This window comes from Gallinula chloropus (assembly GCF_964237585.1).
Source record: "Gallinula chloropus genome assembly, chromosome: 2".
NCBI lineage: Eukaryota > Metazoa > Chordata > Aves > Gruiformes > Rallidae > Gallinula > Gallinula chloropus.
The window spans coordinates 105,606,559-105,632,579 of NC_140086.1; the positions used below are offsets into that span (position 1 = coordinate 105,606,559).

The following is a 26,021-nucleotide window of genomic DNA, read 5'->3' on the forward strand; positions in this document are numbered from 1 at the left end:
ATGTAACTGTTGATATATTTACATTAGAGTTTTATTTTTGATCAAGAATATGCTTTTGAAGCAAGTTTCTTTATCCTGACTGTTTGCTGTGCTTTGCTTTGCATTGCAGTCTGGTTTTGGAATACGTAAACTGATTTCCTCTTGGATTAAACCAAAGATGTGCTTCAGGAGCATACATGGTGCTCTCCTGATGTTAATAGGTATTTAGACTGCAGGACCGGACTAGAGCCTGAAGTAGCCTCCCTCCCTCCCCAAAACATGCGTAATGTGAATGTCATACGTTTAACATCAACAGTTTTTCTCTACAGACCTGATTTTACTGTATGATGCTAGCCTAGACATAGTGCTCATAGTCAGTCAGTCAGACATTCACTGATAAAACCAGAATCTTGTCTTGTGAGGCAGCATTCAACTTTAAAGAATAATTGCTAAATCAACAAGTAAATTGCCTATTAGGAGCTGCATCTGTGTATCAGGTAGGAAACTACAGGTGGTGGTGTTTAAGTATTTAAAAAAAAACCAAATAACTCCCAAAATAACCACAGTGAAGAAATCCTTTCAGGAAATGGGGGTTGCTTTGTAGTCTGATGGACTCATTCTCCTTAGGTTTTGTCTAATCAAACATTAGTTCTGATGGGGAGGCAGTTTCAGCTGAGGGCAAGTGGATAGTAAGTGTTAAAACAAGCCATGAATGAAATGGACCATTTCAGTACGCTGGCAAGTAGTTCTTCCCAGAGCATCGATTTTGGACTTAACATTGTGGCACAGGTGCTTACCTGGGAGAAAATTATGTAGATTTGGTGCTGATCCCCTAGTCTCCTTTCTTTTAGTTTTAAAATCCCATGTTCTCTGCAATTAGGTAACATGTCTATGTGGTGAGCATCTATGTGCTTTTTCATAATGACAAATTAGAAAAAAAAACCCCACAATGTACTGTCATTTGTTTAGCAGAAGCTCTGTTTCAGTGGTTTGGATTCTTTTTTTTTCCCCAAATAATAGGTGGAACAAATGGTCCATTAGGACTGCACTAAAAACTCTGATTATCAAAGGAAAAGCTAATTGCGGTGCTACAGCTAATACAGCAAAATGAAAAAATAGTTTTACCAGGAAGGTTTTTGAGGTTGTAGTGACCAGTTAATACTTTTTACATTCTGTGCATTCAATGCTACAATACTTTCTGACCCATTTTAGCTCCTTTGTTTTTCACTGATGTAAGACCAGAATACTTTAGGGGTAACAGCAACATTTTTCTACACGAGCCTTTAGTTAATCAAGAATGTGGGCTACCTTACTAGATTAGTAATCTTTAAATAGCCATGTTCCTAATTTAAGGGATATCAGTATTAAAACTGTCCACTGCAATTCATTACAATGAATTAGTTTTTCTTGATGTGATGGTTCATACATTTATAAGCTCACTTCATAATTATCCCTTGTTAGTGACGTCTGCCTCATCAATAGCAGAAGTTCCCATACCAGCTTTTTTGACTTAGTATTGCTTACTACTACACAGGAGCAAATCCACACAGTATGTTAAGAAATTTTTCAAGTAAAAAAATGAAATTTTCTTATTTTTGGTAGACTGCATTTCAATTAAATTGGATAGTTTAAAGTATTAAACAGAAACACACAAAACCAACACCAAAATTTAGCAAGTTGCTTCAGTAATTTTGCTTTGGTCATCTGTAGCAATAGCCTTATCTGTCTTCACTGTAGTTCTTCAAGAACACTGTTATGTTTGCTAGTTTCATGAATTGCTTTCTTTAGGGTTTATTATGATAGGCTCCCACTAAATATAACTTAAGTAATTAGAATTACAATTTCAATGCTAATCCTTCTGCAGCAGAAGAAACTTCTGCTGCTATACAATGAGCTGTCTCTCCCTGTTGTTCCGCTGTCTTTTATCAGTGTCACTGTTTTGCTATTGTGAAAAAATGCCTTGTCCTTTTCCACATACTCTGACATTTAGTAGTCAGTGACTGTTCATTTAAAAAGCAAATCTGTGTGGCAGGAATTGCTTGAATGATGGTACTGGCAACCAAATCCATCCCTTCCTCCCCCTCTTCATCCCTCCCCTTCTATCCAGACTGATGTGAAACCAGCAACATGAGCAAGAGGAAATTTTCAGTGGGATCATTCAGAGCTTTTCTCCCTCAGAAGTTCATTGTATATTTGGACTCCCACCTGTGTGGTCAGGAATATGTATAACCCAGATCTCTGCAGTATTCTTAGATAGCAAAATGTATTTCTACCAGTATTGACATTTTCTGAAAACTTATAACAGTCTTCCAACTGTAAACTTTCTCGATTAAATTAATGATATGCTTTACTAATGCTGAAATCCCTCTGCCCCCATACTACCTGTCTCTTTCCTCCTCCATCCTCTGTACTAAAACCTGCCTCTTTCTGGAAGGTGCTTGATAGGTCACTGGAAAAAAAAGGAAAGGAATGGCTCCTCTCCAGGTAAGGAGTAAAACACAAATATCAAACAGCAAGCAGAAGCTCCTTTCAGTGGTTGGAGCTCTGACTTCAGAGTCATACTTTGTTAGTGTCTCGAGGCATGTCAGGCTCTTAGCAGAGAGTATCCCCCCTGCCCGTTGCCTGTAACCACTTAGATAATTTCAGCAAGACTGGGAATAGCAGTGATCTTTCCCAAAGGCCCTCTTGTTTGAAGTAATGAAAGCTTTTTCCCCCCCTCAGAAAATTGAATAGCCAGGAACCTCTCAGTATGCGGAATAACTTCTAGCAATATTACTCTAACACTGGAAGGAAACAAAGAAGGGGCATATATTGTTTTATTGGCTACCAGAGGAAAGGTTGTCTTAAAAAGTATATATGCCTTTTGGATATGCTTTCTGACAGACATACAGGCAGAAGACTGGCATGTGACAAGGAGAAATCAATAAAAAATGCATAATGATATTATAAATATTTATAGAATAGCTAGATGAGTATAATATGACAGGGAGAAGCCAAGAAGGCTTTTAGAATAGGAAATGTGTGCTCTAAAATATACTGGAATTCTTCTGAGCAAGTTAAAGTGGGGTAAGAAGGCATTGCATAGGCTGTCAGAGATGTTCACAACACCTTTGATTAAAGTCCTTTCTAAGCAACCATGAGAAAAGTTTTGTTAAAAAAGTGCAGCTAAATAAAAGTTGGAAGGCAAAGAAGGGAGAATGTGTTCAGAAAGGACAAGGCTATTTGCTGATGGTCCCAGTGGGTCTTGTAGGGGTTGTTGATTGATTTGCAACCTAGCAAAGTAAGGAAAACAGTTCTGCTTCTGGCAGGATTAAAATGATCTAGCTTTTTCCAAAGACTGGGAATTTTCCACGGCCACTAAAAGATACTTTCTAACTATATCTTTGCATATAGCTGCCTGTTGATGTAGTTGTGCACCTGTTAATAGATAAATCCTTAAATTATGTGTGTAAGACTGCAAGGTTTATGAGCAGCAAATGAGAAGACAAATGGGTAAGGCTGAAGATGCACAAATTTGGTTCCCCAAGCGCAAGTAAAAATTTCCTGTAGTCATTCTTCTGTCCTTGTGTCCTGTGGAAATTAGGCCTTAGTGCACAGCTAATTCCTCTACAAGAGGACTTACATTGTGGCTCCATTCATTCTCTGTGTCAGTGTAAACATCAAGAATGGGCTGGAGGTTTTGTATGGAGGAATTTATTCTTCCCTGCTTTTGCTGCAGATGGCTGAATTTGCTCAGTCTGCAAAAGCTGCAAGAAAAGTACATAATGAAAGAGAAAATTATACTAAAAATGGAAGAAACTGTGCAAGAGACCAACTTGTTCTGCCTCTAATAGAAGGCCAACAAAAGCTGCTTTGGTGAGAATATCCGTATCTGGGGACAAGTTATTTTCGCTCCTGAATTCTTGCTTACAGAATTCTCTTTCCCATTAGTCCAAACAGAGCACAATTTTGTTAATGGTTGGGTCAGGGTGCTAATTATCTTTGTGAAAAATGGATGGGCAGACAGTCCAGGAGATAGATGCTTCCTAATTTGTTAAGGGTTTTTAAAGATAAATGGCCTTGAAGTAGATTTGTTTTCAAACGAATAGCCAGTAGAGTGCTTGGAGCAGTGGCACAGTGAGCTCTCATCAGTTTTTCTCAGAGTGATGGATGCTGCATATTCTGTCCGTTGACGTAGTCTTTGCCATCAGAAGTCCCAATTTATTAATAGTTTTTAGGGCAATGGTTGTAAATTATTGCAGCCCAATTTTATTACTGTGTTACGTCTACCGAGGACTGAGCCCTTTGTGCAGCTTTATATTAACTCAGTGAGCACCATTAAAGTATTGACATTTAGGCTCATTTTGGTAGCATTAATCATAGCATTTTATCATGCATTAATTGCAGTGGTTTGAAATGACTGGAATGTTCATTTTTCTAAAAGCAGGAGAAACAGTCATTTCCATTTATCCACTTTTTCAACCCCTAAGTGTGCTTAAAAAACCCACACAACCCGAAACCCTCAAAACCCCCTCTTTATTGCATGTGCTGGGGCCATCTACCTCTTTGCTTCTTTGCAACAACTGAACAAGAGCCAGCAGCTCTTGCAGCCTTCACTGAAAACTCTTGGAACTGTCATCTGAAAATCAGCCTCTAAATTCTCAGTGTGGATATCTACAGCCAGGCCTTGGCTTCAAAACCATATCTTAATATATAACAAGAGTCCTCCTGATGTGCAGGGGAAGCAAAAAGCTAAGAATCTACTGCATTTTCATATGCAGATATGGTGTAAGGGCTTAAAGCAGGCATAGGAATGCCTTTTGTGATTCAGCAGCAGGAACGGGCTTGCAGCACCCACATTGATTTGTATTATCGTATCAGTAAAAGAACCTGGGATGTTTGCTGGCCCTCTTCAGTGGAGGGCACTGCTAGATGATTATGTTTAATATAAGGAGTTGGCAGCCTTTCTCACTTAACCATCATTAGGAGATCTGCTGCTGAGGTCCCATTTTGTGAGGCAGCTGGAAATTGGCACTTAGTTTGAATGTATTGTTTTCTACCTTTCTTTTAAAGTTCAAGGACAAGGCAAAACCGTTCAGACTATGCAAAGAAAACCGTTTTCTCACTTTCCCTTGTTTACTGGGTACTCTGACCTCTCCATTCTTTTCTAAGTAAATGTATTTCCCCTGTATATACATGAATTAAAAAGAAGTGTGGACCATGACAGCAAAGGTTCAAGTTGAAGACATGGGGGAAAGTACACACGTAGCCTTTTTGCTGTAGTAAAAATTATCACAGTCTTCAGTAGTGTTTCTCTTGATACTTATGAAGGAAGACAATACTGTTATTTCTGTTTTAGGGGACTGAGGCATGGAATGGATCACTGGAGAAACCCTAACTCACTCCAAAGGGCAGGTGCAGAGTAGTGGTGGCCCAGACTCCCTGCCTTCACTTCATGCTCATAACCATGCATTTCCTTTGTTGTTTTAAAGATTTCCCCATCCTTCTCCCACCCTAAGATGTCCCTGCACCTTCAGGACTTTCACCACCTATATGTTCCTTGTAATGTTGCACGGTTAAGTCACGACTTTAACCTTCTGCCTCCTGCTGTACTGGAGCTTCTCAAAAGCCCAGAAGACTTTCTAGTGATAGAGATTTTCTTTCTTCAATTACAGTAGCTTTACATGGCCAAATAGTACTTCATTAACCTGATTGCCCAAGGATATCAACCTCCAGGGGAAACTGGTATTCCTTTAAGATTGGCAAAGTAATTAGGAAATGCAAATAATGCAAATCCCACCACAGGCAACCATCATAAGATTTACGTATTTATTCTTTGAAACCAAAGTGTGTCATGTCATAAATCCTTTTATTTTAAGCCTTTTATATTTGTAAGTTTATTATCAACCTTCATGATGGACATACTGCTAGGACAGGAGGCTTTAGGAGCCAAATCAAGTTAGATCAGTTCAGGTTGCTGGTATACCCACTGAGATTTTTATTCTGCAGTATCACCATGATAACAGAGGCTAAAGTTCAATTTTGCTTTTACTAACCTTAATTTGAAGCTCCTTGGGCATGGCATTTCATTCTGTATTTGTAAAGTATCTACCAGAGTGGATCTACCATAATTAGAGCTTCTACATGATATGAAAATGTCAGTGCAGAAGCCACTGATGGCAGCAAGAGTTCTGCATCCAGCATGAGAGTGGAATATTGGACCTGGATTAGAGACAGCTTCACACAGAGTCAGCTACAGCCTCCCCTGTTAATAGAGGCCAGGGCGAAGCTCGTATCCGTAAATGCCGCATCCAGGCGGCAGCAGCAAGAGGGAGATGAAAGGAGAGATCTGTACAGATGTGGGGTGCTGTGGAGGATGGCCTTCAGTGGGTAAACATTTAGCAAAACCCTACCAAGCAAAAGGTGTCTAATGAAGTGGCAGCTTCTGTGTCTGAAAGCGATGAAACCTAAGAAGTGAGGAAATTGCTCTGAGGTGGCTGGACTAAAATTGATAAGGCAAAAGCAAAATAAAACAAGGGGGAAATAGGATTCTTGCTAATGAGAATCAACTTTTATCTTACAGGAAACCTGAAGTTCTGCCTTCTGATTCTGAACCAGCCTTTCAACAAAGGTCATTTTCATTGTCTGTGGAGCAAAGGTAATAATAACTTACATATGTCTTCATTTGCTTATTTACTTAGCTGTTATCCAGCTAATGTACTTCATGTCTGTTGAATTGCAATGTGGCAATTTCCACTTAACTAGAGCAACCTTCTGGTGAGGGTGTGAATCGGCAAAATATGTCCCTTGTTGCTGAATGCAGCAAATGAGCTGATTATGCAAATTCTGCTTCTCTGCATTGCTTACGTCAGTGGGAACTTTATGGACTGATCTGTGTAAGACTAGCTTTTCAGAGGCATCTTAGGAATGATCATTGTTTTGCTGACAAAGTGTAGTAGATCAATGGTGCATTTAAGAGTCTGGAAGCGAGCATTCTTTTAAAGGTCATCAGTGAAATGTGTTAATTTTAATCAAAATAAAATGAACCGTGTATATATATTGTGTGGGGAAAGCAGTGGGAATTTGTGTGTCAGAAATATGCAAATCAGATTTCACTACCCCTTTGTTTAATATGCACAGTTCTAATCATCATCTCTGGTATCATGGCTGCAGATTTACTGACATTTTGTGGGGATACCTAAGACTGGAGCTATTAATTCCTCTGCTCAGAAATGTAGTCCTTCAGAAGCTTTCTGACAAACCACAGGAACTGTCTCTGGCTTGTTTGCCAGGCTGGGAACCTTGCAGAGACATTCTTCCTCGCTGACTGAGGCAGACAGAGCCATTTGATTTCACCATAGGTGTAAGGGCTGGCAGGAGGTAGCTGTATGGTTAAAGGAACTGGAGTAGGGGGTGAAGTGGGAAGAATGCATTCCGATCACTTAACTCCAGTAAACCCAAATTAAGTGCCTGTATAGGCGGAGGAGCAAGAACAGAAGGGAGAGACTTGCACAGAGTGATTCAAAGCAGCTGAGAGAATACTGTACCCCAAACAGGCTGTCTTTTGCTTGCAGTATCAGCAGGAAATGGTAGCAAGAAGTGCTCAGTGGAAGGGCTGTCATGTGCATTTTCTAGATATGACCCCTACATGGTTTTTGATTTTAAAAAGATACGCTGAAAGACATTCCCTGTATTAAAAAACAGAGTGTAAGTATTTTGATCTTGTTTCTTTGTCCCACCTTTCCTGTGTTTTGAAGGTAGAGGTTTAAAAAAGTGATGTCAAACCAGGCGTGCCCGGTTGCTGAACATCGGTATTGAGTGTTTTGTTGCAGTACATTGCATGTATTGCTCCTATGCTGTGTTCTGTTAATCAGACTTTTGTCTGTCCTCTGGAATTTTAAATCTTCCTCTTGCAGTCAGACCTGTGCAGGGTGACCCTTGGGGGATGGAGTACTTCTTACTGTAACACTAACGGCCCCTTAACTGTAATGCGCTTCAGTGAAGGGTTGGGATGAGAAGCTGAATAAAATTGAGCAGACCACAGGCTGCCTTGCCTGAGACTCCCTCAGTGGGTTCCTGTCCTCTGAAAGGTGAAAGTAGTTACTGGTGCTGTGGATAATTTTCCAAAGAGTCTATGAGAGTTAGAAGTCGTCCTACTTAAACTAATAAGACTTCTGCTAGTAGGTTACTTCCAGAACTAGGTGGATATTTTCTGAGTAAAATGACAGAGAAAGGTGGTGACGTAGTGAATGTGAAATGTTTCTCTTCAAAATATCTTGGCATCAGTACACCTCAGTGAATCCAGGACATGGTTTGGTCAACACCTCATGAACAATCCTAGTGGACAACTGTAGGTGTCAGCAGTCTTGTGCCTCCTGGATCCTGCTTCTGAAGGAGTGTGAGCTGACACTGCAGCAGGACTGTGAGAACCTCCTGGGGGTTTTGGTATGTGAGCCAAAAGAAATTCTGAAAGAATGAAATGCCCTTAGAAATAGTGCTTGATGACTAGCTGCATGTGCTTGTGATCCCATAAAGGAGTGATGGGAAGGAAACAATGGAGTTGTTCAGCTACAGAAATTGGGGGGAAGGAGGGAAATGGAGAGGAGGAAAAAAGAATAAAACATTGACCGACTTCTCTAAGTTACATCAATTTGGGTGTTACACTGAATACAGATTGGTGAGACATAAGTGTTATTTTCAAGTACATTGTGTCCTGTCAAAATAGCTTCTTTCATTAGCCCTGTCACTTTAGTGTCAAGTAAAAATGGTGTGATGTGATATGTCCTGAGTTTAAAAAATAAAAATCACATCTATAAGTGTGGCTATTCTAGGCTAAAATCATCCCAGGTGTAACTCCTCTTGACCCCAAGAAAAAGTGGTTGCAGCTAATTAGCCTTTGCCTTATTACAGACTTGCATGAAATCTATTTTTACTGACATACTTTGAAAAGAACTATTTCAATCTGTACAAGTTTGCATGAACTTCCTTCCCTGTGTTTTGTGAAGGACACTGAAATCTGATTTCTTCACTTCCAGGAGACAGCTTTTACCACTCCTAGAGTACAAGCTCGCTAAGTGGCAGTAGTGAGGTAGTACAAGCTAAAGGTGTGATCTTAGTCTATTATATTTGTTACTGTAGTAAACCAATCTAGAACATACTCTCTTTGTGTGAGGTACAGTCCTGCAGCATTAGTGCTGCCCTAATGGCAGGATGGATGAAATGCTGGGGGAGGTGTGGTTTGCAAAAGCAGGATGAAGAACAATGTGGCAGAAAAAACCAGCCAGTCACTGAAGGATTTATTGGGTTGGGTACAGCAGCGAGGGGATAAACCAAATGGCAAGAGAAATTGAAGAGAGTAGGTCAGAAAAGAGGGATAGCTATGGGAAAATGGTCTCATGAAAGGTGAAGCTGGTACAAGGAGACTGAATATGAGAAAGTGAGGTGGATGTTCGGAGGGTTGGGAATACACTGTGAGTAAGCACATAGCTGGGGACATCAGTCAAATCCATCAGAAGTGCTCCAACTGTAGCTGTTACTGCAGCTGTTCTCACCAGTGAAAGTTGTACCACTTACTTCACAGACCTTATCCTAATTGTAGAAAATACGTGGAGACCAGGCCCTGTTCTTCTCAGAGCTGCATGTTTTTGTGTCTGGGAGGTTCCTGTAAGACTGGATCCAGTAGGGCTTTGTCATAACCCTCAGATCCTCAGTTCCTGCTTGTGTTTCAGTGATATTTCTAGCTCCTGGTTTAAATCCCGTTTACCAAAAAATTGTTAGGGGAAAAAAGTCCAGCTTACCTTAGAATCATTAACCTCTAGTGATGCTTTGCAAATGGCTTCAAATGTAAATGGATCTTTAACAGAAGTGACAGAGTTCAGATTAGATGTTAGAAAAAAAAATTTCACTGAAAGAGCTGTTAGGGCCTGGAACAGGCTGCCCAGGGAGGGGGTTGAGTCACCTTCCCTGGATGTGTTTAAAAACAGGTAGATGAGGTACTTAGGGATATGGTTTAGCATAGGATGGGAATGGTTGGACTTGATGATTTAAAGGTCTTTTCCAACCTTGTAATTCTGTGATTCTGTGAGTTGAAGGTCTGAAGCTGCCTCTAGATGAAGTTGGAAAAGTACTGAGGCCCAGGTTTTAGTGGCTGGAAACAGAAGAGGCTTTCTGGAAAGTAAATGAAAGTTTCTGGGATTTTGATTCTGTTCTGTAATATCTCTTTAATCAGAAATTCAATTACATTTTGATGCCAAGTAATTCAGCAATGTCTAGTGATCACAAGTGCTCCTGGGTTTTTTGATGTCTCCATAGTGAAATGTCAGGAAAGGGGCAGAATTACTGCAGTGCTAAGAAATCACCAGTGTAAAGTTGTCACAACTTCAGGATCTGAAATTTGTTTCTTTACAAACTGTGGTACTCAAATGACCCAGCATTGTCTGTGTGTCCTCACATGATGGCGGTATGCTAAATGGCTGTGCATTGTAGAGTACTTTCTGTTCTTGGAATTTTGACAATGACAACTGTAAAGAGCAGGAAGTTATGCTCTGAAAAATAACATTATTATTTCAAGAATCGGAGTAAAATGGGAGCATTCAACAGCAATCTGATGAGGTTCCCATCAGTGCTGCATTTCTGGGAATGGCAGGCTTGTTTGTTAAATAGCATCTTTGTATTTGCTAGTGAAGAGAGACAGACTGCCATGGTTTTTTACCTTGGGTTCTCTGCTCTGCAACCTCTGTCTGGCTGTTCTCATATCCACGGGTTTACTGGTAAGTGTAGTTGCTGAATTAAAATACAGGTCAATGCAAGCCTGCTTGGCTGAAGAGGAAGACGGTTACACTTGTGCTTTGCAGTCAGAAAACATGTCCGTGGGTATTTTTACATCCTTACGGTGGTTGTGATACGTTAGCCACTGTGCCTTCCTCAAAAGGATCGTGATCTTTTTCTGCAAATAAAGGCTTTCTGCAAAAGCTTTAAATCAAACAGAACATGTTGAACTACCTTCAGTATTAGCCATTCATACTGCAAAATGTCCCTGACTGATGTACTAGCATAACCAACCAACATCCTTTGGAACAGGCTGACTGAATTGTGACCTATGGGATGCTTATTTGATGTTGGACAGACAGATGGGAAGGAGACATGGTTGTATCAGTCCTTCCTGGTTTCAAGTCGACGAGACTGAGCCTGTCCATCAGGACTGTTTCCCCAGATAAGTCTTTGATGAAGACTTTCAGTTTTGGGGTCTAGCCATCTCTCCTTATTGTGCTGTCCTACTAGCCACTTCTCTATAGGCATAGTTTACAGGCATTTTATGACACTTTGTATGAATGGGGAGGAACTCCAGAAAGAGAAAAAGCTTGATGCTTACCCTGGACATAACAGCTTTTTATTTTGGGGGGATCTGTATACTCACAGCAGGAAACAGACTTAGACAGCTGAAGTGTAACAACCAAATGTGAACTTGTGATAGATTGTCTTAATGTAAACAGCATGTTCTTACACTACATTCTTTGTGATTGCTTAGCTGTAATTGGAGTTTTTTCAAGTTTCCATCTTTGTCAATACCCATTTTACAACAATCAAAGTGGCTATTGGATTTTAAATAGTGTCTTAAATGTGAGGCAACCCTCTTGTAAAGGTCAGCCTGCTATTTGGTGAAGATGCTGCTAATGAATGGACTGTTAGTGCCTGGAGGTGACCCGGAATTACAAAATGCCTCCTCTTCCTGAGTTGCCAAGTAAGGAAAAGTGCTAATTTGTATCATGAATTTCAGAGTCATCTGTCTTTGAATGCCACATGCTCCCATGCATTTTATATCCCATATGCTTTTGTCTCTATTGTAATTGGTGATTGATATTTTGTAAGTCTTCTGTTGAGGTCCAAGAGCTATGCATAAATGCAAATGAAAGGTAAATACAAGCAGCAACGTGAAGCCCTAGCATTCTGTGATTCTGTGAGATTTTGTGAAGCTCACATAAATATACTCAGGTAACAGATTAGTTGGAACAGTTTGAATGTCTTGGAGCCAAGAGAGGGGTATTGTAGTTTAATAACAAGAGGGAAAACCTGAATTCTTGGTGCCATTTCTTCTTCATGATTGATACCCCTTCCTCCATTGTCTTCAGTGGTTGAACTCACCTACACTTCTGAAATTATTGGTATAAACAGTCATTCACTTGCCCTCTTACCTGTCAGCAATGAACTTGCCTTGTTGGCATATGCTGCACTTTTTTTCTCACCTTTTATTTTCATTTCTAGCTGAACTTACTTGTAGTATATCTCAAATTTGTACTAGACCCAGAATTGGCAGCTGGTGTAAAACTTGAGTGAATTTAGAGCAGCTGCTATTAATAAATAGGAAAATGTTCATAAAAATGGTGATTGGGATGTCGCATGGACTCGTATGCTTTATTGCACTTTCCAGCAGGCATCCAGACTAGCAGTAACTCTTACTGCTGGCCTCAGCTAAACTACTCTGTTCTCCCTTGAGTAATATTAGATTCCTGATAAGTCAACAATGAAGTTCATTTTTCCACATTTGAATCACAACAGGAATATAATTTCCAGTTTGTATTTAGTAACTTAAAAATTTGCTGTTCTGTGCCACTCAAATTTAAAAAACACTTTTCTACAGTGATGTGCCTATTCTTGGACTGCATGCAGTGAGTTAAATGTCCTTCAACAACACGAGTATGAGAGAAGTTACTTCAAGTGTTCTTGAGAGTAGAGATCTACAATATACTGTAGGCACAAGAAAATCCAGCCCTGATTAGGGCTGGCTAACACCATGATTTAGCTTGGAAACTAAGTAATATCTGGATCTTAGAACATGCATTAGTTTGCACTAGCAGGGATTTGGGGCAGAAAGATTTTCTAGATCAAGCCTAGCCTATGACTTTGTTTAACCTTGACCTCCACCAGTTTTTCAGTGATGACCTGAAAGTTTACATTTATTGTCATAAAACTAAGCTTTAAATCCAGAAATATGGTAAAATTCTCCCGTTTGTGACCTGTATCTTGTCAGTGCCATTCTGGATCTGAATCAGGGCATTTGAGAAATAGTTTGAGCGTGTGGGCATTTTGTAAAGTACTTCTCATTGATCTTTATGAAATTTTGGATAGTTATTGGCAAATCTGAGGAAAGAGCTGGTCTTTTAGGCCTTTTGCACAGTTCAAATTCCCTCATCACAGTAGTAGTTGCAACACAATGAGGTCTTTAGCTAGAATTTGAGACATACTGAGATGCATCTTTTTTGTTGATTTTAATTCTTTGCAAATCAAGCAACAGGCTATTCTGGGATCTAAAATTATTATTTTTTTTGTTTAATGGATTTGAGAATTTGTTTGAAAAATGAAAAAAAAAAAGAGTAATTAAGATTCTCCCCCCACCCCGTGATGCTTTGAAAAGCTAAACCTTGCTGAGCCAAAGTTCAGAGTAACATAACAATAGAGAATTACTTTGAACTACTAGTGAAAAGCATAACAGATGATTACAACAGAAGAAAAAAAAAAGGGGGGGAGGTTATTACAGTGCTTTTTTCTATTAAGCTAGGATGCAGATCCCATTAGAGGAGTTCTATTGTCACCAGATTTTCCCATCTAGAAGCCTTCGTTAGCATCATACTATATATATCCTGTTACCATGATGTTTCCCAGAGGACAGTTGAAAGAAGGAACTTTGGAAAATGTAGTCAGGAAGCTGCTTTAGAACACCCCTAGCAAAAAATGAAGCATGAGGCACTAGCAGAAACAGTGATTAACAGCTCATTTTGTTAGTGATTGAACAAGATAAATTGTCCTGGGAGGGAACCCAGGGAGCAGAGGTGAGCGTATGGGGTTAGCCTCTAAGTGAGACCTGTCACAGAAAAGAGCAGGTTCCTAATCCCATAAAGTGAACACTTGGATTTTCATTGCCTCAAGCTACACAGTGAGAAGTGTTTAAAAAGATTGTTTCTCTGGGACTTGCTACAGGGCAAAAGGATTATTTTCATAGCTAGAGTTAAGCATGAATCCACTACTGGGGTGAAGATATAAGGTCTTGTAAAAGATGGATGTTATCTAGGGTTGCTGATGTCAGGGCTGTGATGGCCTTTGGATCAAACTGCAGTTTTAAGGACTTCCTTTTTCTCTTACTCCAGGGTTGCCTTAGGGCAGACAACCTTTTTTTTAAAAAAAAAACCCAAACAACCTAACAAACCAACAAACAAACAAACAAACCCCAAAACAAAAACATACTGGTACAAACACCTTACCATTAGTCTTGTACCAGTAGTTATTTCAAATGGTGACTGCTTTTTAAAAGTGAATTGCCTCTTTTTAATTTACCTAAATCTATTTATGTTTACAGCCTTTGGGTTTTAGCAGTATTGATTATTACCATGACTGTAATAATGAGTAACTCAGTGAACAATTCAACTGTTCTGTAATAAGTTGACACTATGCTAGTGTTTGTTGGTTACTTGGCTGATGGAGTTTGCATCACAGAACAAGAGGGGCTGGAAGGGACCTCTGGAGATCATCTAATACCACCCCCCTGCCAGAGCAGGATCACCTAGAGCGCGTTGCACAGGACATTATCCAAACAGATTTTGAGTATCTCCAGAGAAGGAGACTCCACAACCTCTCTGGTCAGTCTGTTCCAGTGCTCTGCCACCCTCACAGTAAAGAAGTTCCTCCTCATGTTTATGTGGAACTTCCTATATTCAAGTTTGTGCCCATTGCCTCTTGGCTTGTCACTGGGCACCACTGAAAAAAGACTGATCCCATCCTCCTGACACCTACCCCTCAAGTATTTATAAGCATTAATAAGATCCTCCCTCAAACTTCTCTTCTCTAGGCTAAAAAGTCCCAAGTACCCTCAGCCTCTCTTCGAGATAAGAGAGATGTTCTAGACCCTGGTCATCTTTGTAGCCCTTATTTGTACCCTCTCTAGTAGCTCCCTGTCCTTCTTGAACTGGAGACCCCAGAACTGCACACAATATTTCACTGTCTTCAGTGCCTAAAGGGGGATATCAGTAGTTTGAGAACATGGATGTTGGATTCCTGGTTTTCTCATCTAGGTAATTTACTTACCATCGTGTGCTCACCCAGATTGTCAAGTATTAAACTGTAAATTAAAGTCAGAAAATAGCTAACTATTCTGCTCATTATCTCTGCTCTTTTTTACAGGTAGGCTGTTCTGTTAGATTATAGCAGTACATAAATTTGATACTAAAAACAGTATGTGCATCTACATTTTGAAAACAGCATTGTGAGATCTTTTTTTATGATGTGTAATTCATTAGATAGCTTGCTACACCACATACCATGTAAGTTCTAAAATGACTGATGGACTTCAAGATCACTTTCTGTCTGATTCTGTTTTTGTTGACTTCCACCTATAGCATCACTACTTCTAAGCTTCTTTAATGTATTTTAGTTGTTATGTAATGAAAAAATGTTGTCTGTGTGATATGCATGCAGATTTATTTTGAGTCTGGGATCATGGATGTTGTTCATTCCCAGGCAAAGACCAGGGTGTTCTGAGAGTTAATGGAGTTCTGGGCTCCTCACTTCATGTGCCTAGTTGGAGACACTAAGAGTTTGAGCAAGAAGGAAGTAGTTCTTATTGATACCTAATCCTGATGACTTTGCTGATATTATTCTTATGTTTTACATACTGAAATTAAGTGACCAGATGCTGGATTCGTTCTGAACTGTATCGTGTTGGGATTAGGCAAAGGAGCTATATATGGAGTTGATTCTATTATCTGAACATGACAAATTATAAGAATGCTTTGATGATTTTCTAAATTTATTTTAGTTCATTTCCTCTGCCATAAACATGCTAGCATATGGGCTAGAGCATGGGTGTTCAGCTGCTGAACATCCATATTAGCGGAACAGTTCCATATTGGAATTTTGGAGTATTGGGAGGGGGTTTTGTCTTGTTTATTTCTGATGGCACCAAAGATTTGCTTATGTAAATGGATGAAGCTCTGTTGATTTTGATACAGCTTCATGTGTTTACATCAGCCAAAAATTCAGTGTATAAAAATGGAACGGGTTCTGTGGCTATTAACACCTTTTCTCTTGCTAGTTTGCAATTCTTCTGATACACTGAGGAGATACTGTGACATATAGCAGCAGCCTGACTTCAGTTTCTTTGACATTGGAACAGAAAGAAAAAATTGTCATAGGTTTCTCATTCTGGAAAATTCCACTGACCTGAGAAGTAGCAGGGACAACTCATAATTTTAAAAAGTGTTTTATTATCATATTCCATTGTTGGAAGTTTTATGACTAGGAGCTTGATGTAAAGGCTTTTGATGTCAGTATTCCTTCAGTTCCTTTAAATTAATTTGGCTCAGACCTTCATAAAAATCTTGCTTTAGGGAGGCCCAGCTCCTGTTTTCACTGAAATAAAGTTTAACCTTAACTTAATGTTCTGGATAAGATGATGTCAGCAGCACAAGTGTGCATAAGTGTTGGATCAGTGTAAGCTGCATTATCACTTTGATGCTGTTAAGTATGAATATTATTCTGTTTGGAATTTCTTTTGAAAAATCCTAGCACCTAAAAATGTCAGACCCTTGCTGCTTGTTTTCAGAGCTCGGGCTCTGGCTCCTTGTGACTTCTGTTTCTTGTAGTATGAGTTCTTCATCAGGTAACCAAGTTTTTCCTTCTTTCTAACCACACACACACACATTTCTTTTTCAGCCTTGTAATGTTGGCTGGATGAAGCACTTCGCATAGGCAGCTTCCAGTAGTCCATATTATTAACTTGCTTTTTGTAGCTGTAATAAGGTATGACTTTGCCAATCTTTGAAGTGGCCCCAAATATTTTGAAGTTAAAGAACTGGAGAAGTGCCACTAGATTGCACTTCTGCAAAACTGTTTTGAAGTCCATTAAGCTACAAAGCAAAATCACGGTAAGTATAGTATCTGGCCTAGATGTTTCCAAAAGAAGGAAACTTTGATGCACTTTTGGCTTTGATTGCCCAGATTGAAGTCTTAAATGGGCTCTTGATTTTAGGGGATACGTTGCAGCCTTCCCTTTTTCCCACCCAGGACTTGGAGACTAGCTGAGCACTGAACAACTGAGGCATGTAGTCATGCAGCACCTCTTAACAGCTTGGCCTATGTTTCATCTTGATTTAAAACCACTAAAAACACTGAATGTTTGAACAGTCCACTTACTGCCTTGACAGCTAATCCAAGATAAAGGGAATGAGAATTATACCTTCCCTTCTAGGAGGATAAATATTAAGTCCCTTTCTTTTCAGACAGAGCATGACTGTGAACAAACCCTTAAAAAGCAGTGGTGTGGTATATTCTCTCAGTCTGTAAAATCTACAAGTCCAAGAATTTTCAAGTCAGGAAAAGAATTTTCTAGCTAGACCTACGTCATAGAAGTAGGATCCCTTTAATTTTCATAGTTTTTTTTTTCTTATCCTAGTTTAAGTAGACATTGCATTTGTTCTTTGGAGAGGATAATGAGAAGGATGATGTAATTGAAGAAGGTGTTGATTTCACAAGATGTGGAAAATTGTCCCCTCTGGGAGAGATGCTGGATTTGAAGGAGTCTTTGTGGTCACTCAGAACATTCTGTATTCACAGATCTGGAATGTGGTTTTTTATGATGTTTCTAGAGAAAGTGATTAATATCAACAAGTCATAGTAGAAGTCACATTTGGTCATTACCAGATGAGTTGACCTGAGGATGTGTCAAGTCTGTTTAGCTGAGCTATGTAATCATTTTGAGAAATGTATGCAAGGCTGTTAAGTGGTATCAAAAGGTGTATTTAAATTGCAGGAAAGGCTTCAGACCATCAGAAGAAGCTTTTGTCAGGGATAGTATTTTGACCAAGATCTTTGAATCTGTAGAAGTCTTTTAATATCGTACAGAACTGTCTGGTTTGGTTCACTCTACTTACCTGCCTGGTTTGCACAGTCAAAGAAAATTTGTATTTTGGAGAAAATCGTTTATTGATTTTTTTCAAGTTTGAGAAGTGGTTCAAAAGTTACAGTGGGAAAGGAAAGCAAGCAGAGACATGAGTGGAGAGGGAGAGGAACATGAAGTATATAGAGAATTAGTGTATAATTGATACTTTTTAGGGAAGAAGCTGAGGTCAGACAGAGCGGGATTATAATCAGTTTTAATTCCTGGGAATATCGCCATGTTACAAATTAGACTGGTTCTCCCAGTTTATCTACACACTGTCTTTGGTGTTACTGTGGTATAAATAACTGGGGTAGTAACAACTGATTGGCAAAAGCCACAATCTGTTTTGGGTGGGGGAGGGCAGTGTTTTTGTTGGGGTTTCTTTTTTGTGTGAATTTCTTTTTCTCTCTGATTCCTGAAAGAGAAGAGAAAGTGGAAGTGGATGGATGAGGATAAGGCATAATAAATGTCAGACTGTCAAGGTTTAAAGTTGTACTTCCCATTTTGCTTGAGTTCACTGGGTCTGCAAGTTATGTCTCACTTGACTTGGAACATTTGGCTGTAGTTCCTTAGGTCAGTGACAGCGTTTCCCTCTTCAGCTGACAGTCAGAGATCTGAGTTGTCTTCTAGGTGTCCATAGAAATTTAGATACATTTGCTCAGTACCTAAAGTTCAGGAGGTGGGAAGGTCTGAGCAGCAAACCAGATGTGAGGTTATTTTATGTTTCCTTGTCCGGTCGCAAAAACGAGAGCCCAGCAAATCTTGTGGCAGCTGGTGTTTAGAGTCAATCTGCTTTATTTGATCTCAGTGTTTCTTGTCTTCTACCTCAAGTCTTTCCTACCAGCCATCTCAGACCTTACCTTCCTATTTAGCAACAGGAGAAGGACAATGAGGTTAAGACCCTGGAGACTGCAAAGCATCGTCTAATTCTGAACTTGCCTTTGTTGTCGTTTTCCTTGACCAGCTCTTCTTTTGTAGGCTTATGCATCTTTGTCATAGAGCAACACTCTCATTAGAACTTTGTAAAACCCAGATACATATTAACAAGGCATCTGAAGTTGACCTTTTGTCTGGGAGGGAGATTGCTAATGCTCTTGGCAGTGATTTGTGAAGCTTGCTTTCTTCAGTGAATTTAGGATCAGTTTAGTATTTAAGCTTACCTCTAAATCATGCGTTTAATTTTATTGCTTTTTCTTTAGATCTATAGATTTGAGTGAGCATTAATGCATCAGTCATATTTCATTCAGTGATTATAGTGCTTGATATCCTTTGTACTCACCTTCTAGAAATGCTTTGGCAGCAGAACTGACTATGCAAAAATGTATAAGAAAGGGTAGAAATAATAAATGCACTATCAATTTGGCTGACGCGGTCGAACATTTAAAGTTTTGTTTGGGACCCACTGTTCATTGCTGGCAATTTAAATATACATATGCAGTGTCCTTTTTAAAAATGTGCAGGACAATAGGTAGGCTCTAGTGTTATTAGTGTAATAAATCTTTGCTAAAAGAGGTTTCTCTTACATTGCAAGTGCATGCCACTGCTGTTCTCATTTAGATATTAAATTTGGAGGTGTACAAGATCTGTTGAAGTTTGCTGCAAGTCATAGCAATTTTAATTTTTTTAATTATTTTTATAAATTAAGCAGTCTTCTCTCTTCTGGAACTGCTTAAAATAACATCAATAACTACACATTGAACCTTTGTCCCTGCTTAGCATCGTATTGTCTAGGGCATTTCTTTATCATGGTTGTTTAGGATGCTGTAGTCGATAACCCATCTCTCTAGCCATAAAAGTTGGGGAAGAGGAGCTTGAGGACACTTTGGGGCAACAAATTTGATTTACATTTTATGTGTCACGTTTGACTATAATAAAGAAGTATCCATCTCATTCCGAGCTCCAGGAGAATGGCACAATCATTGTCTGCAAACTGAATGCACTGGTAAGAAGAAACTAAAAACAATTTTGTTTGGAATGGTTTGGGGGTGATTTTAAGCCTCTTAATTGTCTTATCCCTAGTTTATTTGCGATACTTTATCTAACATTATATTATAAAGCAAGAATATCGCTATTTTTGTGAATCAGTGTAGTAATTCAAATTGACTTGGGCTTCCTGATGTGATTTTCTTCATTAATGGACATGTTTTTTGAGTCTGTAAAAAAGGGACTTGTGTGGAAGTTCCTTTTTAGTGACGCTACAAGACTGCTGTAGGCATCTGGCTGGGAGGTAAAAGCGTGTGTTACACACTAGTGGTTGGTGGGTATCAGTAGGCTTGGTGATTTTATGACGAACTCTTGGGGATTATGGAGAATGGCAAGAAATAATGCTTATATGAGAGACAAAACCACTCTGATACAGGCTGAAGTTTTTTGAGTTTCTGTTGGGGAAATGAAGTGCACTTTTCCTCTGTGTACAGAGATCAGAAGTAATTTCAGTCTGCTCTCATGGGAATTGCAGTGATTTCTCTTTCAGCAGTCACTGACAAGCTGTTGACCTTGCCCCAGGGAATCTAGAAAAATAGGCATATGAATGGGACATGAGCAGATTTGCATCAGTGCACCAAGTCCTGCTGTACCTCCATGGAAGAACTTTTCCTCTCAGGCCAAACATAGATGAGTAATTGTCAGGCCACATGTTTCTGTAGAAGGTCACTGAAGAGGTTTCTTTAGGTATAGAGGTTCTCCTGGTTCTCACATCATATCTTATTTGAAAATCACCCCCAGTATCAGAAATGTGTTTAAAATCATACTGTGAGTACATCCCCTTTCTGTGATGTTTCTGAAGTGCTAAAAGTTTCCAGAGCCTGAGAGAAAAAATAGAAAGGATCATTTGGCACCACAGCCAAGTTCAAACCTGTGTCTTTTGAGCAACCAGTACTGTGATGATATGAATGTTAAACCATTTCTGGGATATCTTCCAGTTCACTCAGTATCTGAAATATAGTGCTGAAATAAATAAATCGTCCCAGGGGTCATCTGGGACTGAGAAGCAACCATTCATTTAGTTGTATTAAACCAGATTTTTTTTTCAGAATGCTGTTTAAGTCTATTGATAGTGCTGCAGCACAGGTTTATTTTCATTCAGAAAAGGCATTTTGCATCCACGTTAGGTGCAGTTGAGAGAGAAGTTGAGCAGGAAGATCAACATGCTGTATTTTTATGGAGACTATATGGCATATTTGGGTATTCTGAGAGAAACTTTGAAGTAGTAATGTACCCAAACATAAGGAATGCTTTTTCAAGGTAGCCTGGAAAAATTATGTGTCCGTATTCCATTTAAAATTGCCAAATTCAGTCACCTTTGATCCTTTGGAAAATCCTACTCAAATCATGTGAAAATACATCTCCATCTAACAGAGATTCACATACTTTCTTTGCCTCTTTAAGAAAATGCAGTTGGGAAGAGATCCTGTTGTGCTAAGGTGTGAGGTATCCATACAGAGCAACTCTTATCTTTGTACAAGGTGATTGTTGAGAACAGTTCTAGCAATAAATCTAGACTTATGGTGGAGACTTTGGGTATGTGTCATGGTTTTGCCCCAGCTGGCAGCTAAGGACCATGCAGCCGCTCACTTGCACATACTCCCAAGGAGATGGGGAGAAGAATGGGGAAAATAACCTTATGGATTGAGATAGACAGTTTAATAGGATAAGAAAGGAAGAGAATAGTAACAATAATAGCAATAGGAAAAAAAAAACAAAAAACAACCCCAAAACAAAAAAGTGATGCACAAATGCAGTTGCTCACCAGAACAGAAGGGAAAAATCCTAACCCGATATCCCTTTGACCACTCTGGGTCAGCTGTCTTGGCTGTGCTCTCCCAGCTCCTTGTGTACCTGACAGCGGTGTGGGAAGCTGGCAAGTCCTTGACTTAGTTTAGAAGCTGCAACTACCTAGCAACAACTGGAAAAAAATCAGTGTGTTACCAACATTATTCTCATACTGAATCCAAAACACAGTGCTATACCTGCTACTAGAAAGAAAATGAAGTCTTACCTCAACCAAAACTGGGATGGTATGATAAGGCAAGAGGCTGAAAGCCTCCATCAACTGTGAAGGTTGTCTGTGGCTGTGTGGCAATGCATATTGAGTGCTGTTGTCGTCTTTTGTGTGTGTGTCTGTTTGATTCATTAATGTTTAGAGAATAAAGGTGGATAAATCTTCCTTGAGCTCTTGTTGGCAAAACACTGTAAAGTCTTGAAACCATTAGTTAACTTTTCTGTGACTTCATTAAATCTTGGCTTTAACAGCTATCTCCTTAAAGTATGATGGACTGTGGGTGATGAGCTGGCATACCATCCTGGATGTCAGTTTGCGTAGGAGAATAAATCACAAACCTACCAGCTAGTGGAGTCTTAGGTTTTAACGAAAAAGCTCAGACAGACAAACCCCCCAACAGCAACACTTTCCCAAATAACGCTTTCCTTGGATAAGTATTCTTTGGAGGGATGCAGTAAAATGAATCCTGAACATTAGAAGCCATTTTTCAATCTTAACTTTTTTTTATCTGCCAACTTTCTGTTGGAGTTTAATCTATTAAAGTTCCAAATGAGTGTGAATTCCAGTTCATTGCCCACTAATATTATTTAGGCCATAAGACTTGTGAAATGGATTTTATTGACACGTTTGAAAGTTAACCCTCTCCTGTGCAGAGCATAGCTGCTGAAAGTACAGACTGCCACACTTCCCTTGTCAAAATCCCTAATGTGAAATCTTTAGAAATGTGAACAAATATTGATGTCTTGGGCTGCAAATAAATTATATTTGTCTCACTCAGAATCTTCATGGTTTTCAGTAGATTCATGAGGAAGTAAGTAATAGACTTGTATAATACCAAGATGCTTATTCAGATGTTTTATATGATCTTTCATGGGCAGCCATAGACACTTAAGACAGAAGTCCTGATCCTCCTCATGTCGAAAGAAGTTGTTTCCTTGACCTAGGTCAGAGTTTCAGAAAAAACGTCGTGGTTTCACCGCGGCTGAGGGCCAAGATCCACGCAGCTGCCTGCTCCTTAAAGGAAAAGAGCAGGTTAAAGGGAAGAGAGGGGGGCGGGGGGGGGGGAGAAGTAAGGGAAGGGAAAAGGAAGAGGAAGGGGCAAATAACCCCAAAATCAAGAAATTAAGAGGCCCGTGGGTTGGGATAAGGATAGTTTACTAAGATAACAGAAAGATACAATGTAACAATGCTAACAGGACTTTAGAGCAAAAATATATGAAGCTGTTGATACACAAGGCAGTTTCTCACCAAACCACACAACTCAGGCCGTGCCACCCAGAGCTGTCCCAGAACCCGACCGTCCCCCAAGAACCGCGCGTCCCGGAGCCACCCTAGGCCTTCCTCCCGTCAACCCCCCGATATCCTGGGCAGGACGTAACTGGCGTGGAATACTCTCTTTGGTCAGCTGGGCCACCTGTCCTGGCTTCGCCCCTCCTTTCTCATGAAGAGCTGAGAAAGTCCTTGACTGTCTGACAGCAATTAAAAACATCAGGGTGTTATCAGCACTACTCCCATTTTAACTCTCAAACACAACATTCCATCCGCTGTTACAAATGAATTTAACTCCATCCTGACCAGAACCAGGACAAAAAAGAAGCATTATCCTCAACTAACTTTGCTGCCCTTGCTAATAGACCTTATTGAACAGTGGAAGGCTAAGCGAGGGTTGCCTTTTCCCAGGAAAAGAAGGGAGATGTTTCCAACAGGATGAGCTGCCTGTACAGAGTTAATAAGACACTTTCTTCCATCCCTCAAAGAAGCTATAATGGAAAGCAGATATGGACAACTGCTTCAGCTGTTTCACATTCTTTATCCGAAAGTTACATTTTTATAAGTAGCTCATAAAAGTGTAATAAATTCTGATTTGCTAAAAGCCATCTGTTTAATGGATTGCTTCAGAACTATTTATAATAGCAGCTATCTATGTAATTAACAGTTATAAAACACACTGCTTGTGCCTATAAGATGCACATTACCTTTGTCAATTAACCCTTTCTAAGGGATGTATGGCTGCATTCTAGAGTGCAGGATAGATTTTGTTTGAAGAAAGTAGAATACTGAGTTAAATACCTTTTTTAGCCATATGATGTCTTCAGGAATTGTCTCACTTCACCAGTGTGCACTGTTCTGGAAGGCTTACACCTTGGCTTTAAACCCTGTAGTTGATATTATCTCTTAAATTCAGAGTGTGGTGAAGGCAGGTGCAGTGATATGACCCAGCTTTGGTCAGCCTGAGCAATTCATCCCTTCCTAGACCTTTCCCATCTTCCATTCAGTCAACAGGAACGAATACACCAATGATACACCATGAAGAGATAGAGGCAGGCATAGATATGGTGTATTGTTCCAATGTCCATATTGACTCCAGATGTACAGGTTCAGTTTTAAGGTAGAGTTTGGCAGTTTTCCACCAAGTCCAGCCTTACCCCTCCTGCTTGTTTTGGCTTGCAGCTCATCATAGACTTACATGGCACAGCCGACCACAAATTTAGTACTGTTAGGAGCTACCACAGCATCACCATTGACTGATGAGCTGAGTGGGAGGAAGAGTCACGCTGTGCTCTCATTCGTAAAGACTCCCTCCTTTCAGAAACTGAGCCAGACTGCTGTGGTGGGTGCCAGGTTTCTTTTGACTTTGACATGTTCACCTGGAGCTCAACTACTTCCATAACTTTAGAAACAAACTAGAAAGGACATAAAGGTGCTGAGTCTTTTTTACATCATTCTCAGTGGTATTTCAACCAATGTCCAAGAAATGAACTATTACTTATTTGCTCTGTGGATTGGATCCTCTTTGTGGTGCTCAAATGTCTCCTACTCGAGACAATTTCCCCGAGTGTTTCTTTAAAAGTCTCACAAGGATCTAGCAAAATAAAAATGCTTAGCTGATCTTGTGTGAAAAGAAAGAGTGCAAGCACACAGCAATTTCAGAGAAGCTGGCAGGAATTTTTAATGTGACTAAAAGTGTCTGAGTGACAAATTAGTAATAAAAATGTCACTAATTAGACTGTAATAGAATCTTGATAATCAAAACTACTTGGGTGAGACTAAATATATTCAGATGATGGGGAGCCCAGATAATGGGAATCAGCTGAACAGAGAGGCAAGCTGGCAGCTTGTTACAAAAGGGAAGCTTAGAGCGATGGTGGGTGTTTTGAATAAACAAGCACCTAACATAATTCACAGAACACTGTCCAAAAGGAGGGATGAAAGGACAGCTGGATCAAGAATTTTAAATAGTAGAGAGACATCAGCTCCCATGACTGAAGGGGGAGAGATGCAGTGCTAGAATTTCTCTCTGCAGTTTTGTTGAGACAAGGTAAGCCTGGGAAGTCTGGTTTGAGCCTTCTTGAATCTGCTCAGTCCTACCAAATGGATTCTGTGTGCTCAAGGGGCATCTTGGGTCCTCTGTTTCTGCTGCCACCATAAGTTCATGACGTGGAACATCAATAGGAATTTGGTCTCTGGTTGGATAAATTGCCTCTTTAAGAGGGTTAAGGTTAGCTGACATCCTCAGGTAGCAGGATGGTTCTGTAATAGGAAGCTGTGACACACCTTCTGGGAAAAAGGAGGAGACACTGGGCGGTTGTCTTTATCCTCAAGGCAGCTGGTTTAATAAGATGCAGTTTAGTAGAAAATATGCTAAAAATGCTAAAAGTTGCCCTTTTCTGAAAGATGGAAGTTTGACAGTGAGATGTCCATAGACAGAATGAGTAATCTAATGTCCGTATCAACTGTTGTGTGAAGAAAAAAATCCTTCACTCTTTGACAGGGGAATGTCTTTAATCAGGAGCTTTTTGATTTCTTGGTTGGTAAGTTGAACTGACTTACAGGGATGATGTGATCATTTAAATCAATCTTTTTGCTGGCTCTAATGCTGCATTTCTGTCATTCTTCCCATCCCTTCACAGGTGGGGTTGTGGGAGAAGTAGTACATTAAGTACCTAGTTTAATGTTTTCATGTGTAGCAAGTTTACACTGTGAGGAGAAAAGGGCCTTTGGTCTGCAAAAGACAACAACCCCAGGGAACAGAGCTATGGAAGATGCAGGATAAAATGGCTCTGCTATGCATGAAAAGATATTGACTGAAAATAATCTTATTCTGTTTATAGAAGAAGTATTTTTTCCCCGTGCTAA

At 39.8% G+C, this 26,021-nt stretch overlaps 1 protein-coding gene across 1 annotated transcript in view; it reads left to right on the top strand.

Annotated features, from left to right (window-relative positions):
* The window catches only part of TPK1 (thiamin pyrophosphokinase 1), a gene marked incomplete at its 5' end in the record, with an annotated part of 397,071 nt that overhangs the window by 56,102 nt on the left and 314,948 nt on the right, over positions 1 to 26,021 (top strand). The window contains one exon of the mRNA XM_084279962.1: positions 6,542 to 6,616. Coding sequence (XP_084136088.1) covers positions 6,542 to 6,616 — 75 coding nt within the window. The remainder of the gene's footprint in view (positions 1 to 6,541; positions 6,617 to 26,021) is intronic.